The 16472-nt window shown below is 41.1% G+C and overlaps 1 protein-coding gene across 1 annotated transcript in view; it reads right to left on the reverse strand.

Annotated features, from left to right (window-relative positions):
- Window positions 1–16472, reverse strand: part of gpr158b (G protein-coupled receptor 158b) — a 64703-nt gene that overhangs the window by 14400 nt on the left and 33831 nt on the right. Inside the window, exons 5-7 of the mRNA XM_061083654.1 lie at window positions 15838–15906; window positions 3717–3826; window positions 1865–2103 (exon numbers count right to left, since the gene is read on the reverse strand). Of these exons, the coding sequence (XP_060939637.1) occupies window positions 1865–2103; window positions 3717–3826; window positions 15838–15906 (418 nt within the window). The remainder of the gene's footprint in view (window positions 1–1864; window positions 2104–3716; window positions 3827–15837; window positions 15907–16472) is intronic.

Raw genomic sequence — 16472 nt, forward strand, 5'->3', positions numbered from 1 at the left:
TGATTCACCAGATTTCAGGACAACAATCGCGTCTTTCTGTCCCATCTACAAACTGATCGTCAATTTACAAGAACCTGCTGGAACCATAATATCTGTCAACAAAAACAGCATCATCACCAACTTTAAGCACATTTGGTAATTGTTGATTCCACTCTTCATGTGCAATTTAGGCCACATAAATATTATGCAGCTGTACATAGCAGGACACCCATGTGTTCTCAGCTCTCTCATAGTGAGGCTCAAATATGACCTATAGGGCATTGTGTAAACAGATCATTTGGCCTGAAAGTTGAAAAATTGAAGTGCGCTTAAATCACGTGTAAAAAGAAACCTTTATTCATGTGGATGAATTGTTTTGATGCTTAAAATGGGTTTACAAAAGTCCTACGTTCATAAAATATATGGAAATTGTGAATTTGAAATAACTGTGAAAAATGAAATAATACTGTTTGAGTAAAACTGTTATGTCACTCTACTTCCGCTACACGTTAGACAGATTGAGATAAATGGGGCCCTGAATAATGATGTCATTGTAACATATCAAGAGGCATGGGATATGAGCACATGGAAAATTATCATCATAACAATTGCCTCATCGAAATTTGCAGTACTTTTGCTGTACTTGTGTGGTATGTATTCACATTCTGTCCTTGGTCCAGTGAAAACAGTGTTTCTAAGGTGATGGGTAGGTCGTTTGAAATTTCCTGAGTGTTGATTGGTTGGTATCACACAAGGCAGACAAACCTATGTCATATGTCATGTTGCTTTAGGTGCACATAAGCAGGTTAAGCTCGAAATTAGGATTGATTTAAGATACTAGGATATAATCTGATGCGGTTCTTTTCAAGGTCAAGGTTTCATAGCAAATAATAAAAACCTGTCAGTGTCAAATCACAAACAAGTTTCAGCCCCATATCCACCCCAGTCATTTGTGCAGAGTTCCTAAGATGCTATAATTAGGCTACAGGTCAAAATTGGAAAAGGCTGAAGGGACAACTCAATAAAAGAGTCTGGTTGATTTACAGTTTATGTGTGGCTAAGCACTTATTCTCAACAGCAACTACAGGACAGTTAAACACTAAAAATATTTCAGGGATGCATTTTATTTCCCTTCAGTTCCAATAACAAATCCTATAAATGTGGTGAATAGACTGTGACCATACTGTTTGCTTCCATATGTTTTATGATGTTCTGTACATTTCAGCATTTTATTGAGCAATATATTATGGCCTATGGTTAATAGGTGGCCGGCTCATCCTCTGGAACATCCTTGGGGCCTTCCCTGTGGTAAAGGCCTGTATAAATAAATGAGAGTTTTAAGGATACGCTCTGCCCTCTGCAGATATTCTGCTCTCATGCTGGTGGCAGCCCAGGGTCCAAAAAGAGCCAGGGACACTCCATCTCTTTTATTAGAGTCTTCCTCGCTAACATGTGTTAGTATTCTTTAAAGTGTTTGTGCAGGAAACATCTAATCAAAAATTGGACAAATGAAAGTAGTTGCAACTGTATCCATTAAACCTCAAATTCAGTTCAGAGCATCTAGAACACGTAATAAACATAAGACTAAATGTCAAAATCCAAAATTAAAATAGCCTAAACAAGTTGATATCAAGTTTATAGTACCACAAGCATTTACAGCCCAAACATTCCACCACTATTCTTCGTTTTTCCCCCCTCACCCTGACCACAAGTCAAAAAGTTTCCAAGTCAAATTTAATCTTAATCCTCCCCAAGGCAGCGTATACCCGAGCTATAAGCCCAAAAGCTTCTTACAGTTAAGTGGCACCAACATTTCCTCACTCTGGATGATTTCTTGTCCTGTACACGTCAACAGCGGCCACGTGCAAACACAACCCACACTCACCCACAGCCATCATGTAGTCCCATCGGTCCACCAGGCACATGCTGAACTGGAGTCCCTCAGGGGTGAGGCCTGCGGCGATCAGGGCCTGACTCAGCTCGGGGTTCTGGCACACGGCCGAGGTCCAGGCCACCAGGAACCACAGCACCACCAGGAGAATCACCGCCAGCAGCCGCACCACACGCCAGCTGGTCATGTAGGGTGTCCTCTGGGCTGTGCGGGACAGGAACACCTTTAATACCCTTGGAGAAGGTGAGAGAAGACGGCAACAGCAGCATGAACACGAGAGACCGCTGCAGGAAAATCATGATGAGCAGCACAGGTTAATAAGAGAAGCTCTGTCCGACACTGACACCTCATTAACATGCCCACTTGAATTAAAAGCAGCAGGGAGAGAAGATGATGATATTTTAATTAATTCGTGTTTGTAGAGTATGTTCAGCTTAATTCATGCTAATATATCTTCTCTTTGGCTGCAGGGTGAAATAGAGTAACACCAGAGCAACACAGGGCAACACATGGACTTGAACTCCTTGGTATATTTCTCGTGGGTGTCAGTTTGTAGTTTTTTTCTCAGCATGGACACGGCTGATTATTGACTTAACCCTGAAGTGCACGCAGAACAGTTTATCTATAGGTTGCACAGTTGTGGTTACGACTGCACGCACACATGACAACATGACGTAAAAGGGAATTTAAAATGCAACACTTCAGCCAGAACAGTTGCAATAGCCAGTGGCAGGTCGAGGATTTTTCTAAATCAAAGGCCATAAAAGGGCCACAACTTACACAGAGGGGCCAATTAAATCTCCAAAATTAATTTAGTAAGGTTCACATTTAGTTGAATCCTTATTTACGGTTAGCTCTATAGCTTTGAGCCTCACATCCTTAAAAAAATATTTTGATAATTGTTCCTTGTTCAAGCACATTGTGTTTTCCAAAGAATACAAATTCTTAACAAATTGTCAGATTCATTGTTAGTATTGCTAGGAAGTGACTAGTTGTTTTTTAAAGACCACTGACACAAGTAAGGCACCAATCAGATTTCACTTTGGGCCAGTGCCCCCCTTGCCTGGCCCTTGGATCCGCCCATGGCAGTAACTCAAGATGATCTGATGCTAGAGAAGTATAAATGTTTTGGGAGAAAGATTCATGTACTCTAGACAGAAAAGCAGTCAGATCTCTGTTTCCTCTGCTCAGCTGCCTTCCCTCTACCAGACATGACTAATATCGTATCTCTCATATATTCAGTGGGACCATGCTGTAAGAGCTTGGCCCTGGGGCACACTTCACGCCCTGCAAGCTAGAGAAAAATATCAGCTAATTCGTAATTCTGCCCAGAGAACTCTTTGGTGGGCCTTTGACCCCCTTCTCCAATCTCAGCAACACCTGCTCAGAGCTGGAAGTGTGTGTGTGTGTGTGTGTGTGTGTGTGTGTGTGTGTGTGTGTGTGTGTGTGTGTGTGTGTGTGTGTGTGTGTGTGTGTGTGTGTGTGTGTGTGTGTGTGTTTTGTCTGAATAAGTACTTCAGGAGGCAGACACAGATAGACTGGACCTGATGTGAAATTCAAATGTGCTTATTGGCAAAACTGCATGCATGAGTGTCTGCACACGGGGGTTTGCGGTCTGAGAGGGAGCTGAATTATTGAGAGGAGAGAAGAGGAGAGGAGAAGAGGAAAGTAGCGGCAAGGGAAGGAAATAGGAGGAGAGAAGAAAAGGAAACAATAGAAGCATATGAGACAGAGGATTGGAGATATAAGAAAAATAATTGAGGAGAGAAAGGAGAAAGGGAAAGGGTCCATATTTAGTTCTCTATTTTAGAGAGAAGAAGAATTCGTGTGGGGGTGTTTCCAGTACCTGTACAGTTTGAGGATGATGGTGCCGTACATGATGGCGAAACCCAGGAGGCGGACCCACCTCAGGAGGACACATCGAAACACACTGGGGTGGAAGTACAGGATCATCACCTGCAGCAAGGCACAGCAGCGTCAGTCTTCACATACACACACACACACATACACACACACTGGGACACACTTATCATAATATAATATCATTATTTGTCTTGTAAGCTTTAAATCACACGCATCCCCTCCCCGTCATATTCCTCATGGTCACACAAAAGGAATCACAAATGAAAATGGAGTGAGTCTGCAGCGTGTGAGAACCAGAGCTGGGAGCAGGTTTTAACACGTGCACATCTCCCACCTCCACCACCCCCGCTGACATCTCTGAACTGTATGTTGTTCATAAGTCAGCTACCGGCACACTAAACATACAAGAGTTTGAAGGGTTTGTTCCCATTGTTAATGAAATTGAATTAAAAGACAGATTCTATCCCTTTTATCTCTATTCATCTCTAACCTAAATCTCTTTCATTTAGTTTGAAATTATTTTTTAACAGCACCTTGAGTCTGCCTCTGTGTATGAAATGTGTTCTATGAATAGAAGTGCCTTGCCTTGCCTAGTGAGAATATGTGTGACTTGTGTTGATTTGTGTTTAATTCATGCATTGACATAAACAAGTGTTTCTCTGCACATGTATGTGTACTTGTCTTTTCTGACTCTCTGCCTGATTTGAAGGGAAGTGGGGAAATTGCCCTTGTTTGGAAAAATGTCAGCCTTTCATTTTCTGCTTGGTGTGAGGATTATTTGAACGTATTACTGGTGAAGACGAGGCTGCGACAGAGACGACGCTCACATATCAAGCTGTAAAGATCAGAGTTTCTATTTTGAAATGTGTTTCATTGCATGGGTGTGCAGGACGCCATCCGTCAAATCTTCAGTGACCTGAGAGAAGCTCAAGACTTTTCACTATGGCTGTTTCACTCAGCTTGTGGATACCCGTTCTCCACACTGTTTAAAGATGCTGTATTACTGTCTGTTAGGGCCGGTCGATAAAACCATAGAGATAATTATCGCGAAATAACTTCTCCTCGATAGAAATATAAGACTTGGTTGATAGAACGTCAATAGAACTCATTCCATCCATGTTTTGACAGACAACCCAAACAGCAAAAGAGAATGAGAATGATAGAATAGAGAGAATGAGAGAATAGCACCACATCAGGTTAGGTTGACGCACACAGCAGAGCGTAGGAGTAGCAGCCGGCAGCAGCACAAAGGTAATATTTGAGCTCCTGCAGCCTTGCAAACCAGTACATCAGGAGTGGAAGCGAGATTAAAGAAAAAAAAACATTCACGAAAACTCGTGTTCCATTGCTACAGAAAGGACACGCCAACAGACACATCCCAAGGCTCAAAGGACGAGGGCATCGTGGAAAATAAGGTTCAGAGGAATTCGTTATAGTGTGAAGATATTTTGGCTATTTCAAGTCTGACAAGAAGCCGTGTAGCGTGCACTGCCAATTGTGTCGAAAGCATGTTCCCACATAGACAGGTAATACTACTTCACTCTTTTACCATCTGAAGCAGAAATGACAGAAATAGTGATTTGATTTATATCGTGATATATATCGATATTGACTGAGGTGAAATAAATTATCATGATCATGATTGATTATGATGAAGATTTTTTTTCCATATCGCCCAGCCTTACAATCTGCATTAATTCAAAACACACAGGAGCCACTCAGGTTTTCCCTCTGATGAATACAGCCTGTTGAAAGGCTCATTTAAGCTACATGATTGCTGAACCCAGAGGTCACCTGATGAATAATGATGATTTTTGAGTATCACAATAGAGATAATGAATAATGCAAGAGGTCCAATTGTCATTATCAGAACTGTTATTAAAAATATGCAGATAAAAAAGATGAATGTCTTTCACGGGAGGTGGTCATTTGTCTGTCACTGCCTTTAACGAGTCACTGTCTGGACTATTTGATTGATTTGGCCACTTGCACGGATCTTGCACATTTGAAAATTACGGAAAATTACAGAAACCACTTTTGAGAAAAACGTAATTGACGTGTACTTTGACCTTTTTGCTTGGCCCATTTCTCATCCACTAACATGGAGGAGGTGGAATTTATGACCTATACTGCAAACAGCCACGAGGGAGCGATCAAGGCACTTTAGCTTCACTTTCGGGAAGATGTCATCCATCTTTATATAGAGTCTATGCTGTAAACACATATTTGAATTATCATCAACCTTATAAAGCAGATATGGCTCATTTACACAGATAAACAGATACACAGAGCAACACTAGCATTCGGTCAGAGATGTGTTTGGGTCAAAAAGTCCTTCTATCTTAACAGCCACACCGATTTGTCCTTCACCCTCAGAAACAGGTGATTATATCGCAATTAATGCGCTGTATGCACAAAGAGTCAGATTAAGGAAAAAGTTGAGGTTTGGGTTAAATGGTGTCTTGGTGAAGAATATAGGACATCTTCATCATGCAATATAAAAGTTGTGATAACCTCCAAAGACCCCATTTTGTTAAAAAAATAAAAATATGAATTGAGAATTAGGCGTCAGTGGCTTGAGTTAGACCAGTCACTTTCCAAAATAAATTTTTTTAGTATCAAATATCCTCTCTGAGTCACTTTGATCGAACAAACTCAGACTGCTGAAATCGCATATTAACTTCAGCTGAACTTTAGAAATAATTTTTTTCCACAGAGTGATGACAGTGGATTTTTTTCTCCCAAATCATGTCCACTTAAATATGAATCTCTTTGCAGCCAGTGTGGACAGGAGGAATAATTACAGCCACCATTAATTATTTTAATATAAATGTGGCTCTGTAAGTTTATTACGTGTATTAAGAGTCTATCAGAGGGTGATGAAATGAAGGTTGCTCAAACAAACTAAAACAAGCATAATGCTAAAATATAATTCAAAGAAACGGTATAGAATAGTTTATATAATACATTATATATTATATAGTATATAGATTTCATATCACATGTACTCTGTACCTGAGAGTATCTACCTGAGTGTTACAGTGTGTATATACAGTATAAATATATATAACTATAATTGTAGGATTGCTACACCTACACTATATGTTTTCACATATACAGTCTATGGTTTTCACCCTTTTCTTTTATATAGTCTCTGTATGTGTCAACCAAGTGATACACTGCTGTCCAGAGAGTAGCTAACACCTTGTTAATGTGTACTAGTCCAGGATCAAACTCTCCTCGACCTGTGTAACATTCATGATTAATCAGTAAATCTCTGAAGTGTCAACTTGATTCTTATCCATACTACACTGTATATCACACTGACTAATGTCCAGCTGTGGGAGTTAGTGAGGTAGTTACAGATGTAGTAGAAGCGTCTCCCTGAGGAGCGCAGACCGTGATTTATCCCCCCTCTTACGATGTCTTGGCATTCAAGAGACAGCGTAATTAATCGTACCAAACAACAGCACCTGTAACCTCTTTTCCAACAGAAAACGAAGCTGAGCGTCAAAGTCAGCAACACAACCAGCCAGACCTGAGGCTGCAAGAGTCTGGGAGATGTGTTCAAAGAAAAGTGCAATTTAGGTTTAAAAAAGAACAATTCACTCTGTGTTAAGAGAACGGTACAAAGACAGAATGATCAAATTACAGGGGAAAAAAACTGAAACCATCTTCTACGGTGAATCAGGACGTTACCAGTAAAATAGTTTCAAGATGGCATGAGTGTAGATAATAAAAAAATATCACAGGAACCTAACCAGTGAACTAACTTACAACCTTTACGTGCTTTAAATCATCTTTCTTCAATGTTTGTGCTGACAATGCAGTGCCTGTTGTAAACCTGCCTGTTTGTCCTGTGTTAAACAGTATCTTGTGCAGACAGTGAAGTTAGAAGACTTTGTGTTCATCCTACATGGTTTAACTTCAATAAAGATTTTATAAACATGCTTTCATAAAATGAAACAGAAATTGCTTTATTACTCTTCACATGAACTTGAATTGTATTTTTCATAAACTGCATGTTGGCTATTGCAGAGGTCTTTTAAGCAACCAAAACAATCCTCAAACCCAAGTTCAAAACTGTCAAAATAAAAGCTCTGTAATTCACCTCAATATAGAGCATTATAGCAACAAAACAAATGCCTTGCTTTTACTTTGAAAACAATTTGCCATAGAGAAAGTGATGCTGTGAATGTTGTTGCCATGATGGAGATCAACACCAGTGACTCTGGTGAGGGTGTCACCACGATTTGCTGAAGAAGACAAGAATCGAAATATCTAAATGATCTGGCAGGACAGATATTATTGGTTGAAGGCTGCAAGCTGTTGACCACATCTGTGGTTTACTGAGAATGTAGATGAAAACATGTTCAACTTGGTCCAGAGACTGGCAGCACGCCATCCCACTCCCACTGACTGCTAAAGAGCACCGCCTGTCTATTTAATCTTTATTAATAATTAATGCATTTTGTGTCCAAATTGCACCTATTATCAACAATACACATTTCAAGTGTGTAGCAAATAAGTTCAATGATTTGCGAGACGTGTTCAACACTAAGACAGACAGACAGACAGACAGACAGACAGACAGACAGACAGACAGACAGACAGACAGACAGACAGACAGACAGACAGACAGACAGACAGACAGACAGACAGACAGACAGACAGACAGACAGACAGACAGACAGACAGACAGACAGACAGACAGACAGACAGACAGACAGACAGACAGACAGACAGACAGACAGACAGACAGACAGACAGACAGACAGACAGACAGACAGACAGACAGACAGACAGACAGACAGACAGACAGACAGACAGACAGACAGACAGACAGACAGACAGACAGACAGACAGACAGACAGACAGACAGACAGACAGACAGACAGACAGACAGACATCTGTGGAATTAGTACAAACATAATCTAATACGGCCTTAAAGTTGACCAGATGTGTTTCACCTTTTCAGTCTGGACATGTCTGGGGGCAACTTTAAACCTTTGTAACGTTGTTATTTTTCCAGCCTTCAATCCGTCCTCTCTTCGTTCACTTCACCTGATTAACAACATGACACGCATTTGTCAGAGCACAGCAGCAGCATCACTTTCCCTCCATCCACAATCCCCATCAAAACCTTGCAGTACCAAAACCTGTCATTGGTATGCTGGTCATAAGAGAACGCGCAGGGAGTCCATTTTATACCCAAGAACAGGAATTATAGCAATTACTTTTTAATGCTCCACCACTGGCTCTGAGTCGCTGGGCCAGCTCAGGATCTGATAAATCAGTTGCTATATGGAAGACAGACAGGTATATCATTTTATGGCCCCATTTTAAAAAGAATTTGGAGCCAAAAGTGAATCCCTCCATATTTTCAACAGACACATATTCAACATTACAGAAATAGTTTGGCAGACAGTGTTAATATTACTCAGTCACTCCTCAAAAAATCTTCAAAAGTTGTTAGATATTTCACTGAAATAGGGAGAGGGTTGCTACTTTCATTTCCACTTCTCACCCAAAACACCCGTTTTTGCATTGAGTAACTTTGGTGATCAGGAACGATCTCCTTTGAGAAGAAGTGTGTACCTGACTGATATTGTCAATTGTTAGAATCAGGCCCAGCAAGAGTATTATCGAACTGCAGAACAGTTAAAAAGACTTAGAATTCATTATAAACCATTTACTTGTATCATATTCAGCGAGGAAACAATTCTAAACAGAGTTTGGTGCATTTGTTACGGTGGCACCTCTTCTATGTGTAGCTGCAGAGGGCGCTGTTGCTCAGTAAGAGTTACATGGTGTTGCTTTAATAACAATACATTTACTGAAACACTGACTGTTTGTTGTATTATCATTGACATTTGCTGCGGCTTCTGAATTTTGGTTGTTGCCTTGAGACCTGTGCCAACAACTGAGCTCACAGACTGGACTCGGATGATTCAGACTATAAATAAAAAGTACTGGTAAAGAAAGTGAATAAAAGCATTTCCCAACATATGTCACTGCAGGAGAACAAGCTACAAACTACAAAACAATGAAAATGTGTTGTTAAGTTGATACGAAGGAGGAGACATGGGGCTAAATTTGTGTTTCAGGCCACTTGACTAATGCAAATCCAATATTCACTTGATTTCAGCTCTTCTTGTCTGCTGATGGAAAATTCCAGCTCAAAAGTTCCACTATGTGCACCAGGCTGTCGTTTCCATTGTGTGTCTTTGTGGGTTTGTTACTACAACCAGCTTCTTTAACAATGAATAGTTGATTATAGGTATAGAACTACTGATTTGTGCAGCTTTAACCTTTATATTTATTGTTGTTGTTATGTTTGTGAGGGTGACTTGTGGTCTTTCTGCGTGGGTATTATCCAGGTACTCTGACTGCTGGACTGGGGTTAGGTCAATTTGAGACTCTAAATTAACTATAGGTGTGACTGTGAGAGTGAATGGTGGTTTGTCTCTATATGTTGGCACTGTGATATATGCCCGCCTCTTTCCCAGTGTCAGCTGGGAGTGGCTCCAGCTTCCCAAGAAGCATTAAGGATACGTTATGGATGGATGTTCTGTTTTTTGTCGTTCTTAACTGACTTTCAGAAAAAAAAGGAGAATGGTTGGATCCTGAGCTAACTGCAACAAAATTCTTCCGTTTAACAAAATGTTCAATGTTTTGTGCAATACTATACACTCTGCAGCTCAGAGTATTAAATGAAATGAGACCGTAGATCACAGATGGAGAGAGACAAGAGAGAGACAAAGGACCAACCAGGCGTAGACAATTCACCAGACACTTGTTTTTGTCCTTTCAAACAATCCCTGTTCCAGTGTCTCTCCTCCTTTTGTCCTCTCTCCTCTCATGTCTCACCCCCATGCTATCCCGCGGTTAGGATTAGCATCCTCCCTGGCTTCTTCCTTCATCTCTTTGCCCCCTGAGCGAGCAGCCAGCCTTCCAGCTCTCTGGTCTTTACATGACAGACCAAAAATAACACATCACCTCAGCAAATGTAAAGAGGTATAAGTAGGCCACGCTGTTTCTTACATCGGCAGACACGAACGCAGAAATGCACATGCACGCAATCGTGGGAAAATGCGAAGCTTCAAATCCACTCAAGCGCACTCATAATCCATCCTCCATTTTGCCTGTGTACACACATAGCAACATATACCCAGAGACGGGCCGACACAAACAGCGTCACACCCTCTCCGCAGTGCTACCCATGTGGACTATTAAGTCACAGGGGACGGCACAATAAGAAAAGCTACATGTTTATAACGCTCAGAGTAGAAGGTAGCCCTCCTGGTTCGCATCCAACCTCCCAACGCCGCCTCCATCAATTAATCAGCGGATGTATTTTTAAAACAAGTTGTGCTAGAACTTGATGGAGTGTTTAAAAATGCATTGGGCACCAGAGAAGAGCAGCTGCAGCGAGCTCACAGTGGCTGAGGAGGGTTCGTGGTGGCAGCAGAAAGGAAACGGCAGAAACAAACGTTAGGACTGCAGGAGAGGAGACAGACACAAAGAGAGGGTGCTAATGAGAGGACAACATGGTGAAAGGAAGGGGCAGGAGGAAGGTGGAGACAGACAGCAAAGGTGCTGAGAAATGCTCTCGAGAAAAAGTGCTGAGAAACAGCTCAGCAAAGGGAAAAGAGACACATGAGTGTATTCAAGTGTGTGTGTGAGCAGAGGACAGTGGCAGGATATTTGTGGGGAGCTATTTTTGGTACTTGAGTTCTACTCAGGGTGAATGAGGGAGAGAGTGGGTGGACAGATGCAACATCAAACTTATTTTGAGCGTCACAGCAGAAATACACAAGATGTGTTCACATAAAGGGAAGCCTACAGGACCTGGAGATCTATAGAATGAACAGTGAACACCTACTTTTAGAACAGCTAAATTTCCCATTCAGTTTATCAATTGAGGTTTCATAAATTCATTTAAAAAGAAAAAAAGTGTATTAAGCCTGGAACCAGAGCAACCAGCTACAAGGTAAATCGTGAGCACTAAACATTTGATTTGAAGAAAAATAGTAATGTCAAACGGATGTGGGCACTTCAGGCAATGATGCAGCCCTTCTGGCCTTCGTGTGGCCTGGACTAAATGGATATGAGCCTAAAGTGGCCCACTTGTCAAATAGCAAATGTCCTAGAGCAAATGTGGGCCTTTTGTGGCAAACATGCAGTTCTCTTGGCAAGGTGTAATCTGGATGTGAACCTAAAGTGGCCCGTGTGGTAAATGGTGAATATGGCCCATATAGCACAAAACTAATTTGGGCCATCTCTGGCACCTTTGCTTGCCAACCGGTATTTCTTTGGCTTAGATCTGGTAAACGGGAGCACATATCAATCATTCCACATGGTATGTGGGCCGGATGACAGTGTGGCGGTTATTTTAGGAGAGAAGGAACTACGCAGCCCATAAACCATTGCAAATGATTAATTTCCAACGACTTCCAGCTTGTTGTATTGATTTTCAGCTTCTCTGAATTTCTTTTCATCATCTCTAAAAATAGCAGCACGTTAGAATGGAAAGTTTTGGCAGCTCTGTAGTAAATGTAATGTCACTAGACACAATCCGATCGTAGCTGACATGATTTTCGTGGTTGAGATACATTATTTTTTTATAAAATTAGATCAAAATACGAGCGAGATCCACCAATTACAGCTGTCGCTATTTTACCAGAGGATTGTGGGTAGGGTAGTTCCTCTTCTTGATTTGCGAATAGAACACATTTTGACGTTGTATGTACTTGTGGCTTCTACAGGATCGAGCTTATAGCATTGTTTCACAGTCTCGTAACTTGTGGTAAGTCTAACTCGGATGCTTACGATATTATGGATGATCATCAAAATCTCTATTCAGAAAATAAATGGGTTTTTGCACTTTCGGAACCACGCTGTTGAGCTCTATTCCTGCTGCAACCAAACTACCAGGATTTTTATTCTAGTGCAAATGTCCCTCTTAAGGGAACAATACATTTAAAAAGAAGAACAAAACCTTTGTTCTAAGAGTCAGACGAAGGCTCTGACACTTTTTTTTCTTCTGTCTCACCATGGCTAACGTCCAGCCATCAGACTCTGAGTTGTGTGAGGGGAGCAGTGGCCCACTGTTGGCAGCCTCTGTGAGTATTTGAAGGGAGTGAATTCCCCCGGTTACATCAGATCTTCCTGCTACACGACACTCAGGTTTCTTCCATCTGTGTCCCTGCTAAAGATGGTCTCTCTGACGTCGCACTCCAGGTGCACTGTGGGCTTTGTGCACAAGTGCAAGCACACACGTATATTGTGCTGGCATCCGCCCACATGGACCCACTCGCAAGTATGAGACAACACAAAGGCTGGCAGAGGGACACACACACACACACACACACACACACACACACACACACACACACACACACACACACACACACACACACACACACACACACACACACACACACACTAAAAGACAAACTCGTACTGTAAATCCGTCCAATTTTCACTTTTTATCCCAAAAATTATCAGAAGTACACCATTACCACTACATCGAGCTACAACTGAGAAAGCTGTAGGCAGGGTTTGATGTTTTATTTACATCATATATTTTTCTGTGATCAGCAAAGACAACGAACCAACCGTGTTACATTTAACATCTAAAGAGTTTAAACAAGGCAGACAACATAGGATGTTTGTGTTAGTGTCACAGTACCGTTAGATAAACAGAGCAAACAACTGCAAATAATTTAGGAGACATCTCTAAAATGAATTATGAGAACGGTGGGATGGTCAAATCATGGAATTACAGGGAAATGTCAAAAAATTTGAATTATTATAAAACAGTTATTAACACATATGCAGATATCTGGTAGAAATTTTAACTTTTCAGTATTGACTAATTATTATTAACTTAACATTTGGCTGAACATGTGATTAATTCTGAAATTCATGTGCTCAAATGAACATTTACTTAAACATACAATATGTAACTTTGGCCGCTACAGGTCTCTTAATCAAAACAATAATACAAGATCAAGTTTGATGATGTTATGAAGCAACGTGGGATCATGGGGGTTGTTTTTTTCTGCACTGAGTGACCAATACATAGAGTAGAGGGAAAAAAACCTTATTGGCTAACTGGCTAGCAGATGTTTCCCTTAAACATATGTCCGTTTTGCGAAATTTCTCTAGTTTTGTTACAAAGTCTACATGAATAAGGAAGATAAGGTCAAATGGACTAAGAGTGGAGTGAGCATAACTTAAGGCCAATTTATGCCTCTCCGTTTTTTCTATTACGGACAGATAAGACCGCCCCCAATCCGTCGTGAAACGTCCTCTCCGAGGGCTTCGGACAGCTTTTCGTACACGTCTGATTTTTCTAACTATCCGTCTTCATGTTGGAGACCCGATGGACCGCTCTTGGCTGTGATTGGTCCGCGAACGACATCATTTCCGTATGACGTCATTTCCGTATTTCCGGACCTCAAACTTCCTGTTTACATGTAGCAACAAACACGAACACAACTATGATTCTACGATTAATGTGACGTGTGTGTAAAGCCAGCGGAGTTGTCCGGCTGACGGTGGCTCGTTAGAGCACTGAGGGCATGTGTGCACGGTCACATACGGTTATAACGAGCTTTCAAAACGGCGCTAGCAGGCTAGGCTAGCGGGCTAGGCTAGCCACCATGCTAACTGCGGTGGTAACAGTGCAAGAACCCGCCGTCACGACTTTAATTCCACTTCTATCATGACACAGTTTCTATAATACCGTCAGGTTAGAAGCAAACACTGAATAGTAGTAGTTAGTGTCGGGGGTCCCTGCTGACTGTGTGTGGAAGCTGGGGGGAGCTAGGTCCGTGTAGCTTCTAGCTACATGTAGCCTCAAGCAGATTCAAGCTGTGGAATCAGCAACACAGTTCGGAAACAAGACCGGGGAACCGCTGCGCTAAGAAACGATTACATCAGCATTTTGACCCGCTGGGTGTCAAAATGTTATTTGGTACACTGTACCAAATAATGATACAGGAAATAGATTGAAGTGGTTGTGGTGAATGGACGCACATTCCTCATATTCCTTTCATCTTGTTGTGGCTTGGATGAAATTACATTCCGAATGGAAAATAATCAAGGAAAACGCTCACTGCGAGGACAGCGGGACACTCCAATTCGCTCTATATGGACAACATACATATATAATTATATATATAACTCAACTATATAGCTGAAATCTTTTTTTCCTAATGTGTCAGACTCATATTAACTCAGCCGGGGAGAGCGAGGATCATTAATACTTCTGCTGTGACACCCCAGAAATAAGAAAATGTCAGTTAAGATTCCAAAATGTTCTCAATATTAAATGTGAATGTAAATGTGTGGCTATAACCTGAGGTGTGTTGGTTTGGGGGGTAACATTCGAGGAATGAAGTCTGCAGTGAAACAAGGACTGTGTAGATCCGATAGTGATAGAACGCAAATTCTAAGGCGGTTAGGGAGTTTGGAGATAATGGATCAGATGGAGCTTGGACTGAAAGACTAAAGCAGGAAGACTGACCTCCTGCAGGAGGCCCCCAACTGGCCCATCTATCTATAGTTAAAAAACATGAAAGTGAAAACATTTTGCACCAGAGAGGCGACTCATGTTGTATGTTTGTGATCATGTCTCACTTTTTGCACAACGTGTTGATGATGACCATAGAGTGGTGGAAGGGGAGCACAGGAAAGTGAGCATGTCTCAAATACTAGAATAGTTCTGGAGTGTCATAAATATTTTGTTATGTATAACGCAAATTTTTAGTACTTTTAGCCTTTATTATGGTTTAATGAAATTCATAAGCTTTTAGCTTAGGTTTTACATATTTAACAGATGTGCAGATTTGAAGAGAAGGACACATTAAGATTGAATTCCACTGTTGGCACTGGTAGACACTTTCTATTGAGTTCAAAAGTGATGTCCAAGATGCAGAGTCAGTGCAATGGAAAAGAGACAGAATCTTGTGTGAGGAAGAGTAATGATGCAATGATCTCTTATACTAAGAAGAAGAGATAATGTGAACAATTAAAAACTTGAAGAACAAGACAGCCTGAGTGAAAGGATACGTAACATCACAAAAGAGACTTACTGGGAAGTAGAGCTGTAACGCCCCAAACAAGATGGCTTCCAGCAGGACGAGACCAGATGTGCGGATGCTCTGTCGATGGGGAAAGAGCAAGAACAAACAATCAATGAATTAATGAATCAATCAGACAGTGACAGGCAGACGTTTTTTATTCATGGCCTGTAATACAACACATGACACATATAATAATATAATAATATATATAATAATATATGCAAATTCATGCCTCTTTCAAAACCAAACAAACATAAAGAGGAGTTTATAATACAGTATATTTTTATAATGCTTCACCCCAAACATATAAGAGAGAGACAACAGCAGATTTCTGCATTGGGTTTAATTAGCTGCATTTCCTCCAAGAAGATGTTTTTTTTTGTCTCTTATGTAGATTCAAAATGCTCCGGGGACATTTCTTGTGAACAGAGAAAATGTGGGAGATTCTGTGGCAACAGCACAAACGTATATAAATAGCACACAGGGAACGATTCAAGTCAACTTTGCCTGAGGACTGGTTGTAATTATCATACACCGCAAGGATCTCATTTCTATTTCACTTTATTCTATTAGCTTGATCGGTGTTATGCAAGAACGCTGTTATAACGTGTGGCGAAGATTCAAGGAGGGTTCAGGTGTGGTAG

This window comes from Limanda limanda, chromosome 13, assembly GCF_963576545.1.
Source record: "Limanda limanda chromosome 13, fLimLim1.1, whole genome shotgun sequence".
Lineage (NCBI taxonomy): Eukaryota > Metazoa > Chordata > Actinopteri > Pleuronectiformes > Pleuronectidae > Limanda > Limanda limanda.